This window comes from Rhamphochromis longiceps, linkage group LG18 (genome assembly GCF_057381845.1).
Source record: "Rhamphochromis longiceps isolate RC_006_pf linkage group LG18, R_longiceps_female_GT1.1, whole genome shotgun sequence".
Taxonomy (NCBI): domain Eukaryota; kingdom Metazoa; phylum Chordata; class Actinopteri; order Cichliformes; family Cichlidae; genus Rhamphochromis; species Rhamphochromis longiceps.
The window spans coordinates 8,166,312-8,189,710 of NC_140574.1; the positions used below are offsets into that span (position 1 = coordinate 8,166,312).

The 23,399-nt window shown below is 40.3% G+C and overlaps 1 protein-coding gene across 1 annotated transcript; it reads right to left on the reverse strand.

The window, feature by feature from the left end:
- Nucleotides 1–325: 325 nt before the first annotated feature.
- On the reverse strand, nt 326–23,153 carry LOC146647662 (kinesin-1 heavy chain). Its single transcript, XM_085387961.1, has 26 exons — nt 22,780–23,153; nt 14,941–15,028; nt 14,747–14,820; nt 14,559–14,663; nt 13,970–14,018; nt 12,492–12,547; nt 12,307–12,394; nt 12,090–12,214; nt 11,794–11,898; nt 9,560–9,705; nt 9,125–9,273; nt 8,835–9,022; nt 8,453–8,521; nt 8,032–8,238; nt 6,596–6,739; nt 6,285–6,476; nt 6,077–6,194; nt 5,513–5,568; nt 4,928–5,037; nt 4,610–4,711; nt 4,398–4,458; nt 3,666–3,737; nt 3,368–3,472; nt 2,994–3,210; nt 2,322–2,457; nt 326–2,060 (listed from the first exon to the last, which is right to left on the reverse strand). The coding sequence occupies exons 1-26, from the start codon at nt 22,903–22,905 to the stop codon at nt 2,057–2,059; spliced, it is 2,892 nt and encodes a 963-aa protein (XP_085244087.1). The 5' UTR covers nt 22,906–23,153; the 3' UTR covers nt 326–2,056.
- Nucleotides 23,154–23,399: the final 246 nt, after the last annotated feature.

Sequence of the window (23,399 nt, forward strand, 5' to 3'; positions counted from 1 at the left end):
ATATAGAATATGAGGTTTATATAAAACAACAAAACAAAAGATCTGCAACATGTCTCAGCTTTTCAGAAAGAGTGATCAAAGAAAGAGAGCACACACCGAGGACTTGACACCAGTGAAAGTAAACGCAACACAAAAAGGAGGATTGGGCAGGTACTACCACTGCAACCACACCCTGATCACACCTGCCGGCCGACTGATATACAGTGTATTTTACAGTATATTGCACTTGCACAAGATGTTAGTGTTCTCATGCTGGGATTACAATCACAACAAGCTCTTTGCCAAATGCAGTGGGGCTTCACAGGGTTAAAATAAAGATGTGATGGGAAATTAATAACAATTTAAAAAAACCCACTAAAAAAAAAAACAACAAAAAACAAAAACACAAAAAAATCTACACCCCTGGTTAGATTTAGTTAAATAGACCCTTCCTCCAGATGATAACAGAAGATCATTGTGCAATTATAGACCCCGCTCTCCCTGACTGGCTGATCAGCGGCGAAGGTTTAACCCATCAACTGAACGATCCCACTCCACCCGCCCATCATTACCCCCCACTTTGAAATAGAAATCTACACCATCTATGGAACAAAGAAAGAGATACAGTACATAAAACCCAGCATGACACTCTGCTAATTTATAACCGAAAGGGGGCGCATACAGTTACGGGTCTTTTAATCTATAAGGTGTGGGGAGGGAAGACGGAAGAAGCGAGGCACCCTTGAAAAAGAAAACATGACACTGTAGGGATTCAACAGTCAAACTAGTAACAAGAACCAAAAAAAAGAAGAGGTCCTGAATACACGAGTGAAAGGAGACGAGTTACCGACAGGGACCCAGCGAGGACAGGACGAGCTTCGTGTGCTATTTCCATCTATACACTTGCAATCTATGTGCTCCAATGTGCAGAGAGATATTAAACAGCTTCCATTAACACGTCATTATTAACCACTGAGAGAAGTAAAAACAGTACATTTAGCTACGTAGCATAGGCTATGCTAAAAGGTGGAAGTCTGTTGTGTTAACCGGATCCTCCTCCTCTCTTTTCCCTTCATTCTACATTCTTTGCATCCTTCTCATGAAGCCACCATTAACGAGTATAGTTTTTTTTTTAACTTAATATTAAAAACAGTTGGCCTCCACAGGTATTTAGGTAAATACACCTACGGTACACTGTTGCACGTCTTCTTGGCTTTAGTTTAATCCTTGTGTTTAGCCTCGTCTCTCCAGGGAAACGTGTGCAGTAGTGCCAATTTTACAACTGTACAACAAGATCAGACAGAACAGTAGTGCTCGACGCCATCTAGTCAATTCAAAACATTTTTTTGTACTTTTTTGTTTTTCCCTTAAAGAAGCATGTAAAATCTACCCAGAGAAAAGTGTGGTTAACAGCCAATGATAATAATAATAATTATAATAATAATAACAATGAACTGTACAGAGGTTAGCTTTATAGGGTCAAGCTGTTTCTCACTGTAGGGTCTCCTCTTCGTTTTTTTTTGGTCTTTTTTAGTATTAGGTGTTTATTTCTATGAATTTTTTGGATCTTTCGACCGTTACATTCAGCTTGGCACAGTGCAGAACTACTCGCACGACGACAGATGACGACAGACTGTGCAAAACGAAAAAGAAAAAAACTAAATAAAATCAACAAACCCGAAGCTACACATTCGAGTCGCGCTGCGGTTTCGCTCGCCGAGGCTTCGCTCAAGACTGCGTTTGGTTGCCTGAATAAGAATATTATCTTGGCTTTTTGTAAATTAAAACTGTTGTCTTCTTTCTTTTATTATATCCAGTAAGAGAAAAAGAGATAAGTCATGATTAGAACGTCGGGGAGAGGGGGGTGGGTAGGTGGAGGTGTGATGGTGGGGGGGCTGGAGCTGTACAAGCTGGGAATATTTATATATATATATATATATATTTATATTTCAGAAACTCCGTGGTTCCAAAGCAGCGACGAGGAGTCTGTTCGCTGTAATGGAATGACAGGCTGTCGGGGTGGGCGGGGGGTGATATTGGCTTCTTCTGTGGTGTCGTCCTTCTGTTCTGTTGCTCTTCAGCTACATAATAAAAATATATATATTAAAAAAAAAAAAATTAGTGAAGTGCATTAGTGAAGACTACTTTCATTTAACTTAAGAAGTTTTCAGTTGTACAATAAATAAAAATGATTTTTAACAGGATATCTTCAGTACTCCTGGATATTAATGAAAGTCTACCATGCCTGGCTTTTGATGCGTTATTGTGTACTTTTAAGAATTGCTGTGTGAGAAAAAACAAAACAAAACAAAAAAAAAACCTAACAACTACAAACTACTTACTTCTTGTCAGGCTTGCTGCTGCCCCCTCCTCTGATGGACACCGTCTGGCTGTTCTGGTAGAAGCCTCCTCCACTGCGGTTAATGTTGGGGTGGGTGGGGGATGCCACTGGCTGCTGCCCAGGCCTGATGGGTTTGGCTGAGCAGAAGAGGAAGACAAGTTACCTTTAGAAGACGACCGTTTGCTTTATGACAGGCAGCCAATCAGACAAAAGCTACAGTGGAGCCAAAACAGCAGGAATGCACCGAGGCCTGGTATAAGATGAATGTGGATTATTTTGAACTGTCAATCATACAAAGCTAATCTTAGAGAACTTCAGGGGGAAAAAGCAGAGACATAAGCCTAACAGGTTCCCATTAAAGTACCTTTCAACACATATAATCTAAAGAGATAGAAAAAGAAATACTCATATTTGGTATCAAATAATTGAGAAATCCAGTAGATATAAAAAAATAAAATAAAATACACCAACACAAAGCTGGTGTATTTTTTTTTTCAAAGTAAATTCAGCTTTCTATTTAAATGATATTCATATACAGGTTAGCAAAATCTTCTGCAAAACAGCAACACGATGTTCTCCTTTGATCCACCATAAAATTAAAATGATGACTTTCTGTCGTAATTAAAAGGAAGAATGGTGAGGGGTGTTCCTCGCCCTGTTCATTCCTACTAACCAATCTGGGCTGAATGTCCCCTCCTGGCCATGTTCTTGGCTCTGACGGCCTCTTTGATGCGGTCCACTTCCTGCTGGTAGCGCTTGCGATCGCGGGCGGCGTTCTCCTTGGCTTCCTTCAAAGCAGACTCCAAGGCCTTGACCCGCTCAGCCGTAGCTCGAAGACGCTTTTCCAGTTTAGGAAGCTCACAGCGCAGGTCTGCATTATCACGCACCAGCTGTGGGACAATTTGCGTGAAAACGTGGAAATCATTTAGTCATTTTAGCTTCATACATAAGTGCCAACAAGGGAAGATGAGTTGCGCTACAACAGGCAAACAAAAATATGGCATGAACAAAAAACAAAAACAAAAGGTGTGCACGTCTGTCTCGTACCTGTTTGTGAACCTTGGTGAGCTGTTCAAGATTGTTCTCAAGAAAGGAAATTTTCTGTTTCTGAGCTGCACTCCCACCTGTGTCATCTGAGTCCATCTCAGCGCTCTGCACAAAATAAAAAACATACAGATGTGACTCATGAACAGAGATTAATATACACGCCTCCCATCTGTCACCACATCCTTGTTTATTGCTGCATGTGATTTTTGGTGTGCTCTCTCTCTTTTTAAACTCAAAGTTCTTCTCTACAGACATAAATATTTCTTGGTAAGCTGCCTGTCATCCTGTGAATGCTCACCTTCTTTACTCGGGTGGCCAGGTCCTGGACAAAGAGTTTCCTCAGGTTGTGCAGAGTCTGCAGCTCTTTAGCCTGAAATAAAAACAGAAAAGTGTATTCTAAACTCATTTGCAGGAATAATGAAACAAACACAGTGTGTTTCCTACAAAGGTGAATCCCATTTTTAATGGTAGTGTGTATGTATGCAAAAGTAAGACACAAGCATGCCAAATAATGCTGTTCATAACATGCTCCTCTCAAAATATTTTAACAGCAGAGCATTTTGTGATAAATTAATCATGCAGCAATAGAATCGGCTGCCCAATGTTTCTTCTGCACCACAAGTCATCTTCAACTCCACAGTACTGGACTGCAGGCTTCTGCTCCTCAGCCTCAGAGAGACCTCAGCAAAGCACAGCTCTCCATCTGTTGTATGTTATGATTAGAGTGGCGCACTAGCTTTCAGAGGACTTCCAGAGCTGAACAAAGACTACAGAGTGCTGCAGTCCAACACTGTGAGTTGGACTTTGGTAAAACAGAATAACAATGACGACCACTACAGCGAGCCAGCGGAAGAGGAAACGGGGACTAGACTGCTAAAGTTTCAAAATAAGATCAAGGGAGTTAAATATAAAAGCAGATGGCATCCTTCTCCTGGGATTAAAAAGAATACTAAGCTGAGTAGTCAAAGACACCTGGTCAGACTGTTCAAACCCATGTACTTTATTTATCAGACAATTTCAATGAACTCACCACTGTCTCTTCCAGACCCTTCAGGTCCTGTCTGGCCTGCTCCCTCCTGTCCTGCATCACCCTGAAGAAGAACAAAAGAACAATAATACATCACATATGAAATTCTAAAAAACTATAACAAAACTGCGCGTTGACAGAGTTGTTTTTTGTTGCATCTTGAAAGTGAAGAGAAAAACAAACAGAAAATGGCGGCCAGTGGACAGTAAACATACGTGAGCTCGTGCAGCTTGCGGCTCTTCTCCTGATCGGTGGATTTGAGCTTCTCATGCTCCACTCTGAGTCTCTCCTGCTCCAGCATGATCTTCTGATTCAGACTAGAAGAAACAAAATAAAATCATAGTAAGTATGTCTCAGTCAACATATCCAAGTCCTGAGTGCACTTTTTCTACTCTTCTCATGAACCTCCATGCAGTTTCAATTAAACTTTGCATAAATATTTGTTCGACTGTGGGTTTCCATGTCCCACTACTGCATCTATGTGCACAGACAAAGACTGACGACAAAGGCAGCCGGACATTGTAAAGCCTTACTCCTGCAGCTCGGTGATGAGCTTCTCCTTGTTGTCCAGCTCGTCTCTCAGGCTGCTGATCTGTTTCTGATGAGCTTCACGATGGGAGTGGATCTGCTTCTCCACTGCTTCCTGAACACAGACATAAACAGATAATCAGATTCAAAGGAAATTTTCACTGACTAATAAACAAGCAAAATGATAATGGGATACAAAAAATTACCAGGATGACATTTAGCATTAGCATGGGAGTGACATATTTTAGTAACAATAGTCAGCCAAAGGCCGCCACTGAGAACATTTTATGTGGCATTTTATGCACCCACAATTGATCTCACACTATTATATGGCAGGACAAAATGAGACTCAAAGGACCACTTGTTCTTAATGTCTCTTCTGGCCGTCATCAGCTGATGTGAAACAGCCAGCCCAATAAAGGTAAAAACACACACCAACACAGAAATAAGACAATAAAATTAAGAAACAGAAATTAAAAATAAAATACGTGAGTGTGTAATTTTCCTGTCAATAATAAAATACTTCCCTAAAATCAAACTGATGTTTGTTTGTTTTTTAACATCCTGTTTATTGGGAATGAGGAACACACCTTGACTTCATTGGCAGTCTGGATCTCGTTCTCTTTCTCCATAGCATGGACTTTCTCTGCATAACAGAAAACAATTCCCCATTATTCACTGACATCAAAAGGACAAAGTGCTGAATGCATTGTACAAAAGATCCTCAAAGTGAACTCATTATTTTCTGTAGGAAACCACACTGAGTTTAACCAGCCGTGAAAGCTTGTTTATTTCTGCTAGACTGCACGTCGTCTTAACCTCCTAGGACCTGGCGTCCACATATGTGGACATCACATTTTATTTAGACCAAAATACTGAATTTTGCTCTACAAGGGCCTGGTATCCACTTACAAGGACATTATACTGTCCTCATACTTGGCTCTTATTTTTCTTAAAAACAAAAATAAGGTAAAAAAAAATAAATAAATCTGGTAATTCTTTGTTTTTACATTCATCGGGCCCCAATATGACCAAATATCAAAGAGAAATTAAAAATCCATGCCGTGGAAGAGTTCAGGTCTTAGGAGGTTAAAGCGGACTTTGAGTGAGTGCCAGTGCTTTAATTCCTGCCCTTCCCTCATAGAGTGACGTACCTTGAGCATTGAGCTTGACAAGTTCCTCATTGAGAGCATCCACATTTTCCTCCAACTGCCTCTTCTTCTGCTCCACATTTTGCAGGTACTCAGTCAAGGACTTGATTTTAGCCTCGTGCTTTGGACAGAGGAAAGAGGCACATGTAAATACATAGGTGCCAGTGAAAGCCGTGATTCACTGTGCCGTTTTCGGTTCGTTTCCACATACCTGGGAGATGCGCAGCTGGCAGGCAGCCAGTTCCTTCTCGTTCTCATCCATCTTCTTGTTGCTTTCTGCCTGGGTTCCCTCTAGCTGCTTGCAGCGTTTCACCATCGTCTTCACTTCTGACTTCATCTTGCTGATGTACAGACGGGCCACTGTAAACTCCTCATCAATCAGACCACTGCCACCGTCATGTTGCTGAAATGAAAAACCGACGTTAAGACCACATAGTGGGAAAAGAAATGAGAAAAAGAGGAACAAAAACTGGAAAAGATGGATAGAAGCTGAACCAGAAAGTGCAGAAATCAGCTCAGTACCTTAATGTCATTGCTGCCTACAGCGATGCCAATCTCAGTTAGGTCTTTAAGCAGTGATGACATCATCTCAGTCACCCTCTTCTTCTGGTGGTTGGACATCTCCTTCAGCTTCTGAAGCTCAGAGTCCAGAGATGACAGGATGGACTGCAAGAAAAGAGAAAGTATTAATACAAAGTTAACTGCTATTGAACGATTCAGCACTAACGTTGTCACTGCTCCTCCTTTTCTTCTCTTGGCTGATCCCTTTTAGGGGTCACTGCAGATAAACGACTTCCATCTCATCCTATCCCAACCCAACACCAACCATCTGCACTTCCTCCTTCACTACATCCATACATTCTGTGGTCTTCCTCTTTTCCTCCTTCCTATCTGCTCCATCTTCAATATTCCTTTGTCCAATATATTCACAACTGTCTCCAAGCTCTTCAGCCTGAGCTGTCCCTCTTGCTTCTTAACCAATATTTGAATTTAATTCAGTGCTATTCTCTATAATACAACAATACAACCGGTGTACTGGTGCATGCGTGTTCATCTTTCCCTGTCAGGCATCTCTCTATCACTGTGTTCAAGTATAGCACATGCTGGGAATATTTTATTGCACTTGCAAGTAAAACTTGTGCAATTAATATTATTTCAGCTGTATGTGAGCAGGTGAACCTATAATTAATAACAGCAACTAGTGACCTACTCACTCTCACACTGAGCTAAAATGAGAGAAGCATGTTATTTATGTTTATGTTATGATGTTATTTATTCTATGCATTTTGATCTAATTAGCATACTGATAGATATAAATTCCATAATCTTATGTTATTTTTTATATGTGTCTGTTAGATTAAAAAAAAAAAAAAAAAGTCAGGGAAGCAATATCCAGACGGATTCTGCTGTACAGACACAAGAATGATTTCCAGTCTGCAAGTGGAAAAAACTGGATCAGTGCATGCCAATTAAAGTTTCCTCCACATTCTCTGACCCTGCACACGACAACTTATGTGGCCAAAAGGCTACTACTACTACAGGCATTGCTCCCTCACTCCTCTGCTGCTTTTTCAATACGTTCTTGTAAACAGGCATTGAGACTTATTTGAGGGTGTAATTACCTTTGTAAAATCATAAATTAATGTTTTTGCCTTGAGGCACGTAATAAGAATGAAGGCATTTAGTCAATCTGCCAAGTACTTCTCCACTTTATGGAACATGGTTCAGTTACTTACAGAAACAAAGGTTCTGCAGCACCAATTAATATGCACATGTTTGCCGGGTGAATGTGTCAGTTCTAGTTTTTAATCCCCGCAGGTTTTAAAGGCTTTAATTATAGCGCTGTGTCTGTGTGTTGCATATTAACATGGCCACTATAAAGGACACGTAAAAGGCACCTGAATGAAATTAAAGTATCACTGAGTCTATGAGCATGCTGATATCTGTTCCGGGCTCACCGATTTCTGGCTGAGCTCCTCGCTGATGGTCTCAAACTCCTTGGTTTTATCCTCCACCTCTTGGCTCTTCTGGTCATAATTGACAGCCAGCTCTTCCAGAGCCTGCAGCACCTCCTTCACCTCCTCCTTTGAGGCTTCGTTTTCCGCCTGGAGGCGGTTCAGCTCTGTCTGGAGGTTCTCATGATCACGGCGGGAAGAGGCTAGAAGCTGGATGAAGGAAAAGCAGCTTAACTTTGTTTTATTCTTTTAAACGTGTCATTGCAACAATAAGGAAAGCTGACTGCATTTTAAGTCCAATAAAAACATTTTTCATAGTGATGTGACAGCTTCACGTTTTTCCTCGCTCCTGTGAAGCTACAAAGATCACGAGTTCACTCTGCATCTGTGCCTCCACGCCACCTGTTAGACCTCCAGTACTCACCTCCTCCTGGTCCAGCATCTGTTGCTTCAGCTTCTCAGCCAGCTGGCTCTGCTGGTTGATTTCCTCATCCTGTAAAGGGTAAAGACAGACGGCAACATCAGCATTTACGCCAGGCCAAACACCACAAGTAGACAATTACAAGGTGAAAGACCACTGGTTAAACAAAGAATGGTCTGGATGATTAAAGGAACATTTTTCTCATTTAATAACTGAAGATTTTCAAAAGAAGACTCAGACTTCTACTTCCCAATGAAAAGGAAGCAGAATAAAGTCTGACGGGAATCAATCTTTAGTTACTGGTATAACTTAACTGTTGTCGCATTTTCACATTTACTAAGTAGTAATTGTTTAAAACCTGTCACACACAGGTTGACAAACGCACCTTATCATCCAGCTGTTTATAGAGTTTGGCCAGCTCTGCTTCACACTTGTCCTTCTCCACGTCAGTGAGCCGAACGCCGGGCACGTTGGGCGTGGAGGCCGCCTTTTCGTTTATAACATTATCCAGGGCCAGCACCTCGGCGTTGGCTTTCTCCTTATCAAACTGCTCCTCCACTGGCACGCTCTCACCTGAGGAGCAGCAGGAAAACGTGTGTTCAGTAGATGGAAGAAGAGTTGTTTCTTTCATGCGCACATAAACGGCACTGAGAAAGGATTAGACGACAGCCTCACCATTTCTCCAGCGGTTCAGCTCATTCTCCAGCCACGTGATGGTGTTCCTCAGGGTCTTGTTCTTCTCCTTCTCTCTCTCATACTTCTGCTTCCACTGCTCTGCTGTCAGCTCAATGTTCACTGTCACTGTGTTCTTGATGGTCTTTGCTCTGGATTATGAAGAAATACATTTTTGTTTTCCACCAGAGAAAAACCTCATGCATCATTATTCATTACAAGGAAAATAGCACATAAATGCACCATCTGAAACTTAACAAGTATTTTTTTTATAACTTTATATTCTGCTTTGTTGTAAATCTGATATTTATAATTACATTTTCTAATGTAGTTGCTTAATTTATATGAAAACATTTTCTGTAATGTCAAAGTGGGACGTGAAGCGGATTTGTTTTGACAAAACCAACACAGTTGAAAATTTTCCATCAGCCTACTGACCTCTGCCCGAACATTAGGGTGGTTTTGGTTTCAGCCTCATTAAAGGAGGAAGGTGAGCAGCAGATGACAATGGTGGTTCGACAGTTACCGCCCAGCGAGTCCTGCAGGATACGGGTCATCTTGCTGTCTCGGTAAGGGATGTAAGCCTTGAAATGGGCAACAAAAAACATAAAATTCAATGACAGAAAAGCACACTTGTATTCAAACACAAGTAAAACATCAGCTCTGCAATTAGTCCCATAAATATGAAATTAGGATTACTAATAACTAAATGTTTTATAGTCATCACATATAGCTCAATTCCCTGAAATAAAATTAATAAATAAAAGCTTTAGAGAAAAAGAAAAGCTTTTTTTTTTTTTTAAACCACAGCACATGTGTAGTCACTGACATTAGTGACTAATATCAGTGACAGGATAAGATATGCATCAGGTTCTCAGAGAAGGTGGCATTGTCAACAGAGATACTCAACCTTTTCGACAGAGGACACTTTTGAAGGACAGGCGCAGTCAATTAATATATTTACCAGAAATTAAACAACCAATAAAAAGTGAAGAAACATTAAAAGGCCTGGAAGTCAGCTTTTTTCAATATGATTTGCCTACAAATTTACAGCATATATTAACAATACTAACTAGGTAAAATTTCTTATTCTTTCGGCCCCTCTCTTATTAGGTATGGCCACAGTAGATCACCTACTTACTCAGCCTATCCTTAACACTCTCGTCTGTCACACCAAACCTCTCAGGTCTTCCTCTTTTCTTCCTGCCTGATCTCATCACACACAAAGATAGCTACCAATCCTACAAGTTTCTGGGCTCAGTCACTCAGTTTGAGTCATATTGAATAAAACATCAACCCTTTAATGTTCTGCTCAACCATTTGGTAGGGCATTTTGAGTCCTTATATTGTTCTGAAACAGCACTGACATTAACTTGACCTGCCTGAGCAACTTCTACCACTTGGTTTTGATAGGTTATTTTTAAAAGAATCAACTGGATGTCAATATGTCTTTTAATGGTTAGCAATGACAAAGCTAACCACTAAAAGACATATTGAATGCTTGAAATGTGGACAAGTTGGGTACATTTTTTTGGTCATGAGGCATGGTTTAGGTTAGAGGCATCGCTGTTGACGACAATACCCCATCAGCCTTTTACAGCTGAGGGTTAAAAACCTTTATCCGCCTATATTACAGGTCTCACAAGTTTAGAAAAAAAAACAGACATTTAAATAATAACTTGATATATGATTCACATTTATCCAAATGGCTAAGCTGAAACGGCCTCCTATACATCACACTCCTACACACAGTAACGGTAAGCAAGACATCTGTGGACAATAGCTCATTTGTTTTACACCATTGCCCGCCTCAGGTTGTTTACAAAGCCAAGAGTCTCTACATCAGACCAATCGTTGATCAAAATGAAAAGGGTGAAATCAGAATGAAAATTGCTGGGAGAAATGTTTTTGCTTTTTTTTTCTTTTTTTTTTTAAATCTGCGTAAGTGTTACTGCAGCACAAAGAACCTGTAGAAGGCTGAAAATGTTACTTTCACATCAAGACCACAGAAAAGGACTGTGGTTTTTCAACAAGCACACCAAGCCTGGGGTTGTGCAGCTGGTCGGTACCGACTTTGCTTCTGTTTACTACAATAACAGTAATGCCTGTCTGCTTCAAAATGCAACAGAAGCATGAGGCAAAAGAGCATAGCCTGAGGTTATAACAGATTTAATGCTTATTATGCTGAATACACCACATTATGCTGTGAAAACCAAATTATTTTTCATAATGTTTTGAACCAAAGACAGACTTCAGATATAAAACACCTTTAGCAAATGGATAATTATTCATCCAAAATAAATAATAAAAATCCTAGACACGATCAAAAAATACTCATAAACAGACCTCTTAAAAAGGAGAAATTGGCACACATTTGAAGCATTCTTAAAAGCGGGGCTTTTCATAGCATTTAGGGAGCCGGTATATGATTGAGGGCCATAAGGGAACTTTTAGTAAATGCCTCAAATGCTTTGTTTTTTGGGTAGTTTTTGCAGGTTTGTAGTTCTTCAGTAATTTGTGAGGTGACTACTACATTCTTTGACATCAGCTGCATTTGCACGTGTTAGGATGGTGGGACGTTCAAGTTTAAATGGAAGAAAAAAAAATACTCCTTTGTTTTACACTGCTGAATCACAGTAAGAGTCTAAAATCTATAACAAAGTAGTACTGACCGTTCCTTCAGCCAATGCAGAGATGACATTTCCCAGGGATGACAGGGACTTGTTGATGTTCTTGGCTTCATCTAGCACTGCTCCCTCAGCACCTGTTTTACTGACCTGAGAATCACAGAATAAATAAAGTTCAATAGTCAACAAAAAGAATGGATTGTAGCCCGAATTATTTGCCACTACATGAAAAAAAACAAAAAACAAAGGAACAATTTATATTACAATAATTTATCACTAAGTTACTGCTAGAGCAGAATGAATACCACTGAGGCCAATATGTAACAAATGTTCCAGATTACCTTTTCACTACCAGCCAGATCTACCAGGTACAGCTTTCCACTGAGCTTCTGCTCTGTTTGAGTATTCTCCTGTTTAACGTTGATCAGGAAGATACTGTGACTCCTGGAGCTGTGCTCGTTCATGTCTGAGGGAGAGGCGACATTGGGTCAGACATCATCAGCCTATAAAATACAAAATCTACAGTAAATAGATTCATGACAGAGGGTGGTATCTTACTTGTAACTGCTACATGTCTGTTAGCTTTTCCTTCATCAATTGTATCCATGACCTCCTCTGGGCTGCAGACAAATCTCTCAGTGCAGCCCTTTACAAAAGGAAAACATGAGGTTAGACTCTTGGTCTTCTCTTTCCAGCAGGTTTTACCAGTTTGTTGAAATCTGATATATATGAGTAGGTCTCACCTTGACATAAGGTACTCTGTTTTTGTCTTCGTGCACTGACAAATTGGTCTTTGACACTGGAAGTAAATTGGAATAAATCAGCCTTACAAACTAATTTTGAACTAAAAACATTTAATTAAAAGGCATTATAAAAGACAAAGCCATGACATTAGAAAGAATCCTGAAATGAAATCTATAGACGCAACAGAAATGGCAGGGAAAAAGCCTTTAAAACCATAAAACAGCAAACAAGTGCTTTTTGTTTTGTCAATATTTGACTGGTTTCTCTGTATAAGTACATTCCAGTGACCAGTCAAATTAAATTAAATTTAGATAACATTTCAAAATTACTGTCTAAATTAGTGCCCTGTGGCATTTCACAATGCTGCCAAGTGGCGAGACTTGTAGATGTATTGAAACTTATGGACCCATTATACTCGCTGTTCCTGCATTGGCCATATAAAGGCCCTTTATCCGACCAGAAAGTTTTATTATTCATATCTTCATGTGTGTTCAGTCTTCTGCCATTTCTACATCTTCACTGTCTTGGACTTCTAAACCATTTCCTTTTAGATCGTTTACAACAAACAAAGCCAGAAAAACCCAATCAGCAAGAAATATGACGACCTGTAACTTTTTTACAATTAATAATAAAACACGTAGTTTATTAAAAAATGACGACAAAACCTTATTATGCAATGTAGGGCAATATAAGAACTGGTACTGTGAGATTTAAGGCACAGCACAACTGACACAACAAAACACTGAGGATCAGCTTCTGCAGCTCATTTTGATATGAATATATAGTGTGTACTTGTACTGTTAGCATAACACGCATGCTACGCACTTGTGTAGTAGTGATTTTTGATAATACAGTGCATCTTGAATTAAAGATGGCAAGTTTCTTTCTTTACCTTTACCTGCAATTTTCACTGAGACAGTGAAGATGGCAATTCAAGATACGTAAAACAAGGCCACAAACTCACATGTTAACAAGCTTGCTAGACCTCAGTAAGCATCAGTAAAATCACTTGTCCTGACTCTGCATCCTCATGCAACCAACTAAAAACTGCCCCTCCCTTTGGTCATCTTTCTATTTCTGCTATCTTGAGTCAAGATGCCAGCGACTTGGTAAAGAAAGTATACATCATCCCACTATTCATAGAGCACTTTATAAAGTTGTACTTGATAGTGTAAACATATATGACTCAAAATGTGTAAGCATGGAAATACGTGATTAAGATCAAATAAAATACAAATAAACAAAAGAAATATTTCTCTTGAAACAGCCTGCTCCTATGCTTAGTTTTTAGATGTTTTTATACATTGTTGCACTTACAAAATTACCTACATTTGCAATTCTGTACATATACAGCTAACAACTGCCACACCGTGCTTCTAACTGCTGCTCATTAATTTCCATTTCACAGACTTCTCCTTTGACATGTGTTACCAAAGTTTGGTACAATTAGAGGAGATGAGAAATGTTTGACACTTACCGTCCAAAAGGTCCCGGATCTTGTCTAAGTAGATTTCAAAATATGAAACCTGTAAACAGATAAACAATCTCATTATGCAGGGCCAAACTGAAGGAACAAACTAAACAATCCAGATGCACACTCATCGATCTGCCTTACTCTAAGAGAAAGATGTGCGAAGGTCTGAAGAGTGTAGTTTGTAATTGTTTCTTGGATCTTTTTGATTAAATGATTCAATTCATTTCTTCACACATACTTCAAATACAGCAGCAGCAGACAGTTAAAATCTGGTACTTAGTACAGTTTCACAGTAAGGGCTTTAACATAAGAGCAGAGCTCAAAGGAGGTGGGTCAAACAGGAAATATGACATTGCAGTTCAAAGCATATCACCCTTCTCCGTCTCTTATATTGTCTCAGGCATAAGAAACACAGAATAACCGCAGGCTACAAAAAAAGAAGGAACTAAGCAGCTTGTCTCTTGCACTCATAGTCTCAGATCTTAGCTATATATCTGAAAATGTAACTTCAGTTTTAAGGAGTAAAAACTGCACTTTTTATAAAAAACTTTTTATCTGTTGGATCACTGTATTGTGCATCCCGTCTTCTTACTTTGATATGAAACTCTAGGTTTTCGTCCATGGAATAGATGTAGTTGAAGATGTCTTGCACTATCCTGGGGATAATTCCCATTGAATCTGTGTCATGGAGATTCCCCTGGGAACACAGAACAAATTACTGTAATGTCTCAAAGTCAAATGAAAATTTTATTGAAGACAAGACTTGGAGGCCATCCTTACCTCCATGGTGTGTGTTTTACCAGATGATGTCTGCCCATATGCAAAAATTGTCCCATTATAACCCTCGAGAACATCTACAAGAAAACCCAAAACAACTCAGAACTTAGTAAAGCAAAGATTCAACTGATCTGCTGTGTAAATGCCTGTAAACAAAGAAATATAAAATGATTACAAAAATAAAAGCGACCCCTCACCTTTTACAATCTTTTGGGCGCAGGCGTTGTACACTTGTTCTTGTGTTGTATTTGACTGAAACACTCTGTCAAACATGTAAGGTTTACCCTGCAGGGGGAAAAAAATAAGAAAAAAAAGGAGGAGGAGTATTAATGACAGTAAAAAAAAGAAAAAAGAAAAAAAAGAAAGCCAATAATCTGCAATCTCTGAAAAATAAACCGACTTGCGTTTTGTAAACAGATGTGTGTACAATAGTTTCTTTCACTAACAGACACAATAGGAATTCACTACGGACCATGTTCCCACCCAGAATCGGATAGGTGTTTCCTGATGGAAGCTGACCAGCAGGCTGTAAGTTATACAAACTTAAAAAAATGTCCAGCAGCAGCAGCAGCATAGATTCATCTACAGTAACTCAAAGATAGACATGGGGACCCACTACACAATATTATTTACTTGGATTACTAAATAATACTTTGTTACAATAAATAACAGATGAGTAATCAGCTGCTTATGCAAACAGTTTCTTGCTACAGATGTTCTGCACTTGGTGACAGTAGTTCTTCTTCTGCAGTCTTTCACAGCACAGTGGAGCAGCCCACTAACTGCCTCTCCACCTGCTGCAAAAGTTCTGTTTTTTGTGGCCTTCTAGCATACAACATAAGGCCTACTAGGGCTGGGCGATATGGCCTAAAATCAATATCACGATAAATTGAGCAGTTAACCTCGATAACGATAAATGGACGATAACCACCCCAAGTGCCAAAAAAAACAAACGTTTTTTTTTTTTTTCATTTGATGGAGCTGTGGCAGGCAGCATAGTTCCTCCAGTTATTTTGATAATATTATTCCCCCTAGACCTATTCATTGCAATTATATTATTACCACTTTAAAGGACTGTAAAATGTCACTGAAAATAAATGAAGACATTCAGGGCCACCGTAAGTAAGTACTTTTAGTGGTTAAGATTTATTAACTGAACAAAATAAAAAGTGTAGGATACAATATGTAACCATGCTCTCTAAAAAATGTGTATCCCTTGTAAACAAAATAGTTTAATAATAAATATGTTTCACATTGGCTATTCACAAAATAAACAATGATTGTGCAAATGTAATGCCATCATGGACAAAGGCCTATCTCTGCTAAGGCCTTGAGGTACTATAACTTGTAAACAAATAATGTCACAAACACAAATGTCAATTGAACACAGAAAAAACTATAATAAATACTAAGCACTGCCATGTGACTAGTGAAAACTATAAACTCTTAAACAAAAACTTGTGCTGCAGGTGGTGGAAGAGGTTGGTTGTGTTACCTTGACTTGACGCAACAGTCTTTTTGCAGAGTTTACATTTAACAATTTTTTGATCAATATCATCCTTGTTGAATCCAAAATGTTGCCAAACGATTGATGATGCATTTTTTTTTTTGTTAACAAGCGTCTCCTCTTCCTCCTCCACCAGCTCTACCTCCGTCGCTGCTGCTTCAACATTTAAATTGTCCTCCATTTGTTCACCCGTGTCTCGTCTTGTTATTCTGGGTTTATGCTGGGCTTACACTGTGCGATTTTTGGCCCATTTTGAGCCGATTTTTGAGTCGTGCGACCGTTTTGGCGATCGGCCCGATTTTGGCCTTCATCGTGCGTCATGCATCGTATAGTATACGTGGGGTAACGAGAAGCGATTGACACCTCACGACGAGCTCCCGATCATCAATCGCTTGGTCGTCGCGACCGTCGTGAGGGTGTCACCGCAGTTTGTCACACTGCGCACGCGCAAACACAAATGTCAGCGAAAAAGACTGCGCGGCACGGCAGTGCAGCGTGTGATCTGGACACAAGCGATGGACGCACAACTTGTAGAACTTTGGAAAGCTTATCCGAGCCTTTTCGATGTGGCCTCACAAAATGATCACGACCACAACAACCGTGAAAATAGTTGGATCTACACTGCTGCTCCATCACAGCTGCCTGATCAATGTTTTTCATTAGCAATTTAGCAAAGTTGATGGTGGTGGTGTGCGTGTCTGTGTGAGTGAAAGACCGAGAGGGAGAGCGAGCGACAGAATTTCTGTTATAACCTTCATTTTATGTACGCACAGTGTGAGCACTCAGGTCGCATCAGAGCATCGGGCCGTATAGTGTGAGACCCTGCATCGTGACCTATGAACTTCTAACCCCTGCGAGTCAATCGTACAGTTTGAGCAGGAGCTGACTCGCGCGACTGAAAAAAAATCGCACAGTGTCTGCTCAACAGGTAGTAGAGTCATGTGACTCCACCCCGTCAAGTCTGTAACGTAGCACAGCGTCTTAAAGGGACATGAACATCGCCAACCTGCACATGCCTTTTCTTTTTTTTTTTTAAATACCGAATTTACCGACATGGGCAAAATGACGTCGATGAGAGTCATAAATTTCGGTAACGATAAATTTTTGATATATCGCCCAGCCCTACCATCATAATGGTAGATGGTGATGTCAGGGTGGATCCCTGATCGTGACACAAGAGACTCGCCAGAACATGGTTCTAATCAGCCTGCCAATGGCAGAACATGACACCAGAAGGACTAGCTGGTAAGCAGTAACTGAACCTTAAAAATAAAGAGTGGCAGCATTGTTCACCAGCAAAATCATTAATGGTTGTAAAGTCTACGTGTGGGGAAACACTGTTAATTGTACTTTAGGTGTGTTTCATCAGTTGTTAAGTGTTTAAAAGCATTTTTTCCCCAAACACATTTTCCTTTTTTTTTTCTTTTTTTTTTTAAGAGACAAAACTGAAAGATACCAGGAAATGTATTTTAATAGGAGGGATGTCATCTGATGTTGGACAAAATAAATAAATAAACCTAAACTAAAACCTTGGCGGCTTTTATACTGTTGTATTTCTTTACTCTCCACCCAATTCAGCCTTTGTCAGCTGCACTCTAGTTAACCTCTAAATGCTTGCATTTCCCATCTAATATAGCTTTTCTCATCCCACATCTCTCTCCCAGCATTTGAAATAAACTAAAGTATACCCTGAGCTTTTAGTGCTAATTTAAGAGCCATCCTGCTTCAAAAAAGCCAAGTGTATCTCACTCTGACCCACAGGCTAGTCAAAACTTCAAAGTAGACTTTCAATCAGATAGCAATCAATAGCTGGCAAGATGACGAAGTGCAAGATGAGGAAGAAGATGATGAACTGCAGGGCGATAAAACTAATGCTACAAGCAAATCTGAAGTTCAGCTGGGATGGCATGCTATCTCTGAAGGTTTGGATCTCTCATCTTGTTTTCAGCCGTACAGGCAAGGACGTAGCTGTGATGTGTTAACAGTCTGAGCACAAGAGAGCCTCATTAGTGATAGCCCAGGTTAAAAACAGACATGGCAGCAGGTAAGTTACTGTCAGATTCAGCGTTAACACCTGTTTAGGAAGATGAAAATGACGACAAGCAACTGCTGTCACCTTGAAGGCTCCACTTACTAGCTTACTAGTTTGAGGCCAGGAATAAAAGCAAACACATTCACTACTCAAGGTGAAGTCACAGATACTTCATAGCCTGGCAGCAAACGCAACAGCCTATTTACCGGTGTTGGAATCATTCAGACGACTGCAGCTGTGCTTAGATGTCCTCAATTTGCACACCGGCTCATAATCCCCTCCTGACAGACGGTCGCATCTAAAGCACAGCTCTGTGCAATACCTACCGGCAGCATCTTAAGACATTTGTAATTCATTCCAGTTAGCCACATCCCGGAAACTGACCCAAAACAAGAGTGCTGAGCCACTATCAGGACTGCCAGACGCTGTCAGCAAACAACAGAGCTTGACTTTAAAGTCCTCATTGTTACCTGCACTTATGTCTAATGGGATTACTGTGTGTAATTGTAACTGCAGTGAAATGTATTGTTAGAGTATTTATGAGTGCTCTGTCACACCCCTTGCTTCCTGATGGTTTTCTATCAGGCGTATTAAGTTATATCTTAGACAATAGAGCTACAATTAGATTATTCTACCAACACCCAATGCATCTTAATATTCGAAGCATGATACAGCCATGGGGTTTTTTCCCCAAATCTGGATTTTTCTTACATATGGCAGAAAAAAATAAAAGGTGTTGACTGCTTTCACTCTTCTCTGTCATCTGTTTAAGTGCTGCTGTCACAAGGACAGAAAATCTTCAAACCATTTCATATCATTTCTGTTTCAATTTGCTCCTTTTGCATATTTTTTTAACCTGATTTCGCCATTTTGTCCAGTTTTATTTTACTTAGCTTTTTTATGTTATTTAGATTTTTTTGTTGTTATGGTTAATGTTTTGGCTGCTGGAACACAGTAAGTTCCCATGGTTTGGGATAAATACAGTATATCTGATTTATCTCATCTTATATGTTGCATAAGCACTTTTTTTATCCTGTGTTTCTCCATACTAGGGTTTTCACAATTAAATACATAAATATCAATACTCCTGTATTAAGTGATACTAAAAATTTATATCGAATTAAAATACACCTTTGCAACAGTATCGATACCAACAGTGGCCTCCTCCAGCCGATTCACAACTTCACACAACACTGCTGCAGATAGACGATGAACGTTAACTATGTGTTTATTCTTAACTTTTTCATACTGTTCTTCTTCTAAAATAATTCAATTATTTAGAGAGTAAGTATTACCGGTATTGGTGTTTGTGACCTAGGTATCAGTGCCTAGGTTCTGAAACATATTTTACCTTCATGATCTGTGATAAAATGATCCAAATACTCTGTAAAAACTTCTAAATACTTATTTTATTAACTCTAACTTCAAATTGGGAAAGAAAAAATTAAAATTAACAGGTTAAATTAACAAGTTTTCGAGAGATGACTTTGCCATCACTTCGGTTTTTGCAGGGTGGGGTCAAAATCTTCCCCTTTGTGAAAACAATATGGTATCAAATATTTCCCGAGGTATCAGTACCGAGTTTCAAATTCTAGTATTGTGACAACCCTACCAAACACATCAATCTTACTTGGGCAGACCATCCAACAATACTAGCGACTCATTTTAGCGTTTACATGTGTAATCAAAAAGTTCTCGTTTTAAGAGTTTAGTTGCTGCTAACCACCTAGCCGTCTAGGAGTCCTAGGACGTAGGACCTACTTCAGTGCTGCCACCTTACTCTACAGCTTGCGTCTGTCCTTGGAAATTCTATGTGAGCTGGAAGGTTCCTCTAACAGCAGGTGAAGGACCAGGTGTGGTCATGTCATGGCCACATTTCCAGAGCAGAACTATCCACCAACTGCCACCAGCAGCTCACTTGAGAAGCATCTTATTATAATGTTTAGTTATTTCCCACTGGGAAAAACAAACAATTCCAAGAGGAGAAACTAGTGTGTAGCTCTTTATCCACCACACATGCACTCATATACATACAGTACATACAGTACATATAATTTTTTATACAACATTTCCTTTTATATCCTCTTTTGAATAATTTTCCTCCCATTTATCTTTCACGCTTTTGCAGTACTACACTTTGTAAAAGTACCTCAAAGCTGTTCTTGAGGGACATCTGAGGCTAATGTATGAAAATAGCAAACGTAAAAGCAAAGGAAGGGGGTGACGACCTGATCTTTCTGTGTACCACTGACGGAGAACGAAAGAAAGCATGAATAATTCACCTGCTGCACACTCACACTAGGATGGCAAAGCTTTCTTGGCAAATCAAGCTAGTTACGACACCCATACCACCTCATCTGGAAACTTCATCTACCTCTCGCTTTCAAGCCAAAAGACTGGGAGTACCTAAAAGTGAGCTACAGGGGAACTCTGATGTATTGCGTGAATTCCTCCGAAAAGACAAAGTGTGTTGGTAATCAGCTAATATCAAAGCTAAAAAGGAGCATTAAGCACTATCAAAATGGTCTGTACTGGTCTAGCTGCTTCTCTTTACAGCTGGAAGTGTGGGCACTGATGCTGAGGTATCAGTCCCAGCTCAGAGTCCATGCCCTGAATTGTTTCAAAAAGGACAAAGTATGAGCTAAGAGCATCTGCAAAACAAAATACATCACCATAATAATTACCCTCCCCACCCGCAGTGGTTGCCCAGCGCCCACTTGCTCTGATTGGTCCAACAGCTGGTAACCAGGAGAGAAAAACACCAGGGGATTACACAGGATCCCTGAGCTGCTGCCGGTCCTGTACTTCTCGAAGCAGATTTAGCAACAGAGACGATTCGCTTCTGGCTCGCAACACTTGCGTCTCTCATAATCTGCACTGGTATTTTGCCACTATGACTGGCACTCTGAACTGGGCAGGGCTGCATCATGCCTTAGCTGCACAGACAGTGTGCCTGCTATTAGCTGGAGGCCTGAAGTCATTGTCAGCAAAACTATTCAAGAACTCAGCACACAGCTCTAACGGTCATCTCTGTTTTTGCTTGACAGGAAATGAATGGCTGTGTTGTACTCTACAATCACCACCTAAATTAGTAGTTTTACTCGAGAAGACGTGACTCAAATTCACGACAAGTTTCTATTGCCTTGTAATCTCTCTTAAAGCTGTATTTCCATTGGTGATCATATCATATAAAGATAGCAAAGTCCACAAAGAGTGAGGCAGTTTGCCGTCAAGAAAAACTAATATTTAACCACGTTTTCTTCAAATAATATGCCACTCCCTTTCACCTGTTGAGCATACACTGTAAAATTTATATGTCAGTTCAGGTTTAGGGCTGTTTGCTTCTTAATTACAAGTAACTGTGAAATACATAAAGATCGGGTAACTTCCTTTTGTGTAGAGGCATGCAATGGCAGGGCATCAAGTTGTGTGAACAGCTCCTGCTCTAGACATGCTTTACAGGCCTGCGATGACAAAGCATCAAGTGCACATTATTTGCAAATGGTTCTCAAGTCAAGTTCTTTGTTGGTTTAGTAAAATGGAGGTAACGTGGTACTGCAAGGCATTTCCTTCTTTTGTTGTGATGGTAACTGTTCCAAAGCCTTTTATCCTTATCAAGTGCAAGGGGGGTAATTAAACTAAAGACAAAAAACTCTAGTTTAAACATCCTGAAAAGGGAACACATGGATTTTATAAGATAGCACTGCAATGTGTCCAGTCACTTTAGTCCAACAGACTACAACTGGCCTGCATGATAATGGACATTTCCACTCCCAGTTATTGTGTGTCCACGTTTCCTCTTCCTCATTCCCACCCTCATATCCAATACTCTGATAAACGTGCATGGTCTGCAGAAGGGTTGGTTCAACAGCCAGCTAGTCGGCTATCTGATGTTAGCTCTGATTAAGCTACAGTATTAATACTAGCCAGCTAGCCGAGGCCAGCTAATCTGTCAACTACCAGCTGGCCTAGCCTGCTAGCCACTACCAAATCAAAGCTGGCTTACGCTTTATGCTGACGCAAACTGTTCATAATAGAGTTATCGTTACAGATGCACACTCTATGAATAATTTATATCGTTATAATATTGTAGTTTGTAAGGGATGGGACTGGCAGGCAAGCGCGCGGCCGCCGACGACATTTTAACCTGTCGCTGTGTTTGTGGCTTTGTTGAATGACAGCTCGCTAGCAATGACAGGGCAACCGCGAGTGGTGACATTTTTATGACAACAACTACTGGGCTTTGTTTCCGAAACGTGGAATTAAATCCTGCCGGAGTCTGTATATAAAATTAAAGCTGAAGACTTAGCACGTTATATGTGAGCCACTGAATCGAGGCGCCAGCCGAGGGCCAGCGAAACAACGCAACCGTGAGCAGGTTAGCGCCGCTAGCTACCAGGCTAAGGTGCTAACTGCCGTCAACGAAAGACAAAAATGGCGTACGGCTGCCAGTGCCGGAGGGCTCTGTCAAACAGGTAGCAACACAAATCAACTCACCCCGATAATGACGGTATCTTCCCCTTGAAACTTGGGAATGTACTTGTCGCCCCTGGTCACCTCGGAGCTGTTCAGGGGCCTAAAACGGCACATCACTTTGATGGTGCACTCCGCCGGGTCGGCCATCTTCCACGGTTCAAGAATGGAAATTCACGAGAAGAATTAAAGTATATACTGGATCTCAGGGGCGGCCGTGAGAGGCGAAAAGGGAGGCCGAGCCCCTCTGTCCCAATCTCAGGTTCTAGAAAGGGCGATGATCAGTTGGACATTAGACAAAAATCCTTGTTTTTCCACTCAGTCACTTCCCCCCGTCCTGTTAGGAAGCCATGATACCGGTGGATCAGCGGCTGGCCACCTCACCCCTCCTGCTACCGTGGATGTGGATCACAATGACGTCACCCCGGCAGGCGCTCCCCTCCTTACTGTTTTTCTGTAGTGAAATCTTCATTAATCAGCAAATACACACAAAAGCTCACAGCAGCTGCCCAAAGTATTTAAAGTATTTGTACCTTGCGGCCACTTTTCACTTGTACTTAATTTCAGATCATTTCTTGTAGTCATCACTCAATACTTTGTATTTTAAGTTAAAAACATGGCACACCTGTAATTATTTTCAATAG

Excerpts from the sequence above, each read along its gene's own strand:
- LOC146647662 (XM_085387961.1), bottom strand. The coding sequence starts at position 22,905 with ATGGCCGACCCGGCGGAGTGCACCATCAAAGTGATGTGCCGTTTTAGG. Across the intron at positions 14,664-14,746 it reads GTAAAACACACACCATGGAG|GGGAATCTCCATGACACAGA; the intron begins GTAAGGATGGCC and ends CTGTGTTCCCAG. Across the intron at positions 6,195-6,284 it reads GCCAGCTGCGCATCTCCCAG|CACGAGGCTAAAATCAAGTC; the intron begins GTATGTGGAAAC and ends CTCTGTCCAAAG.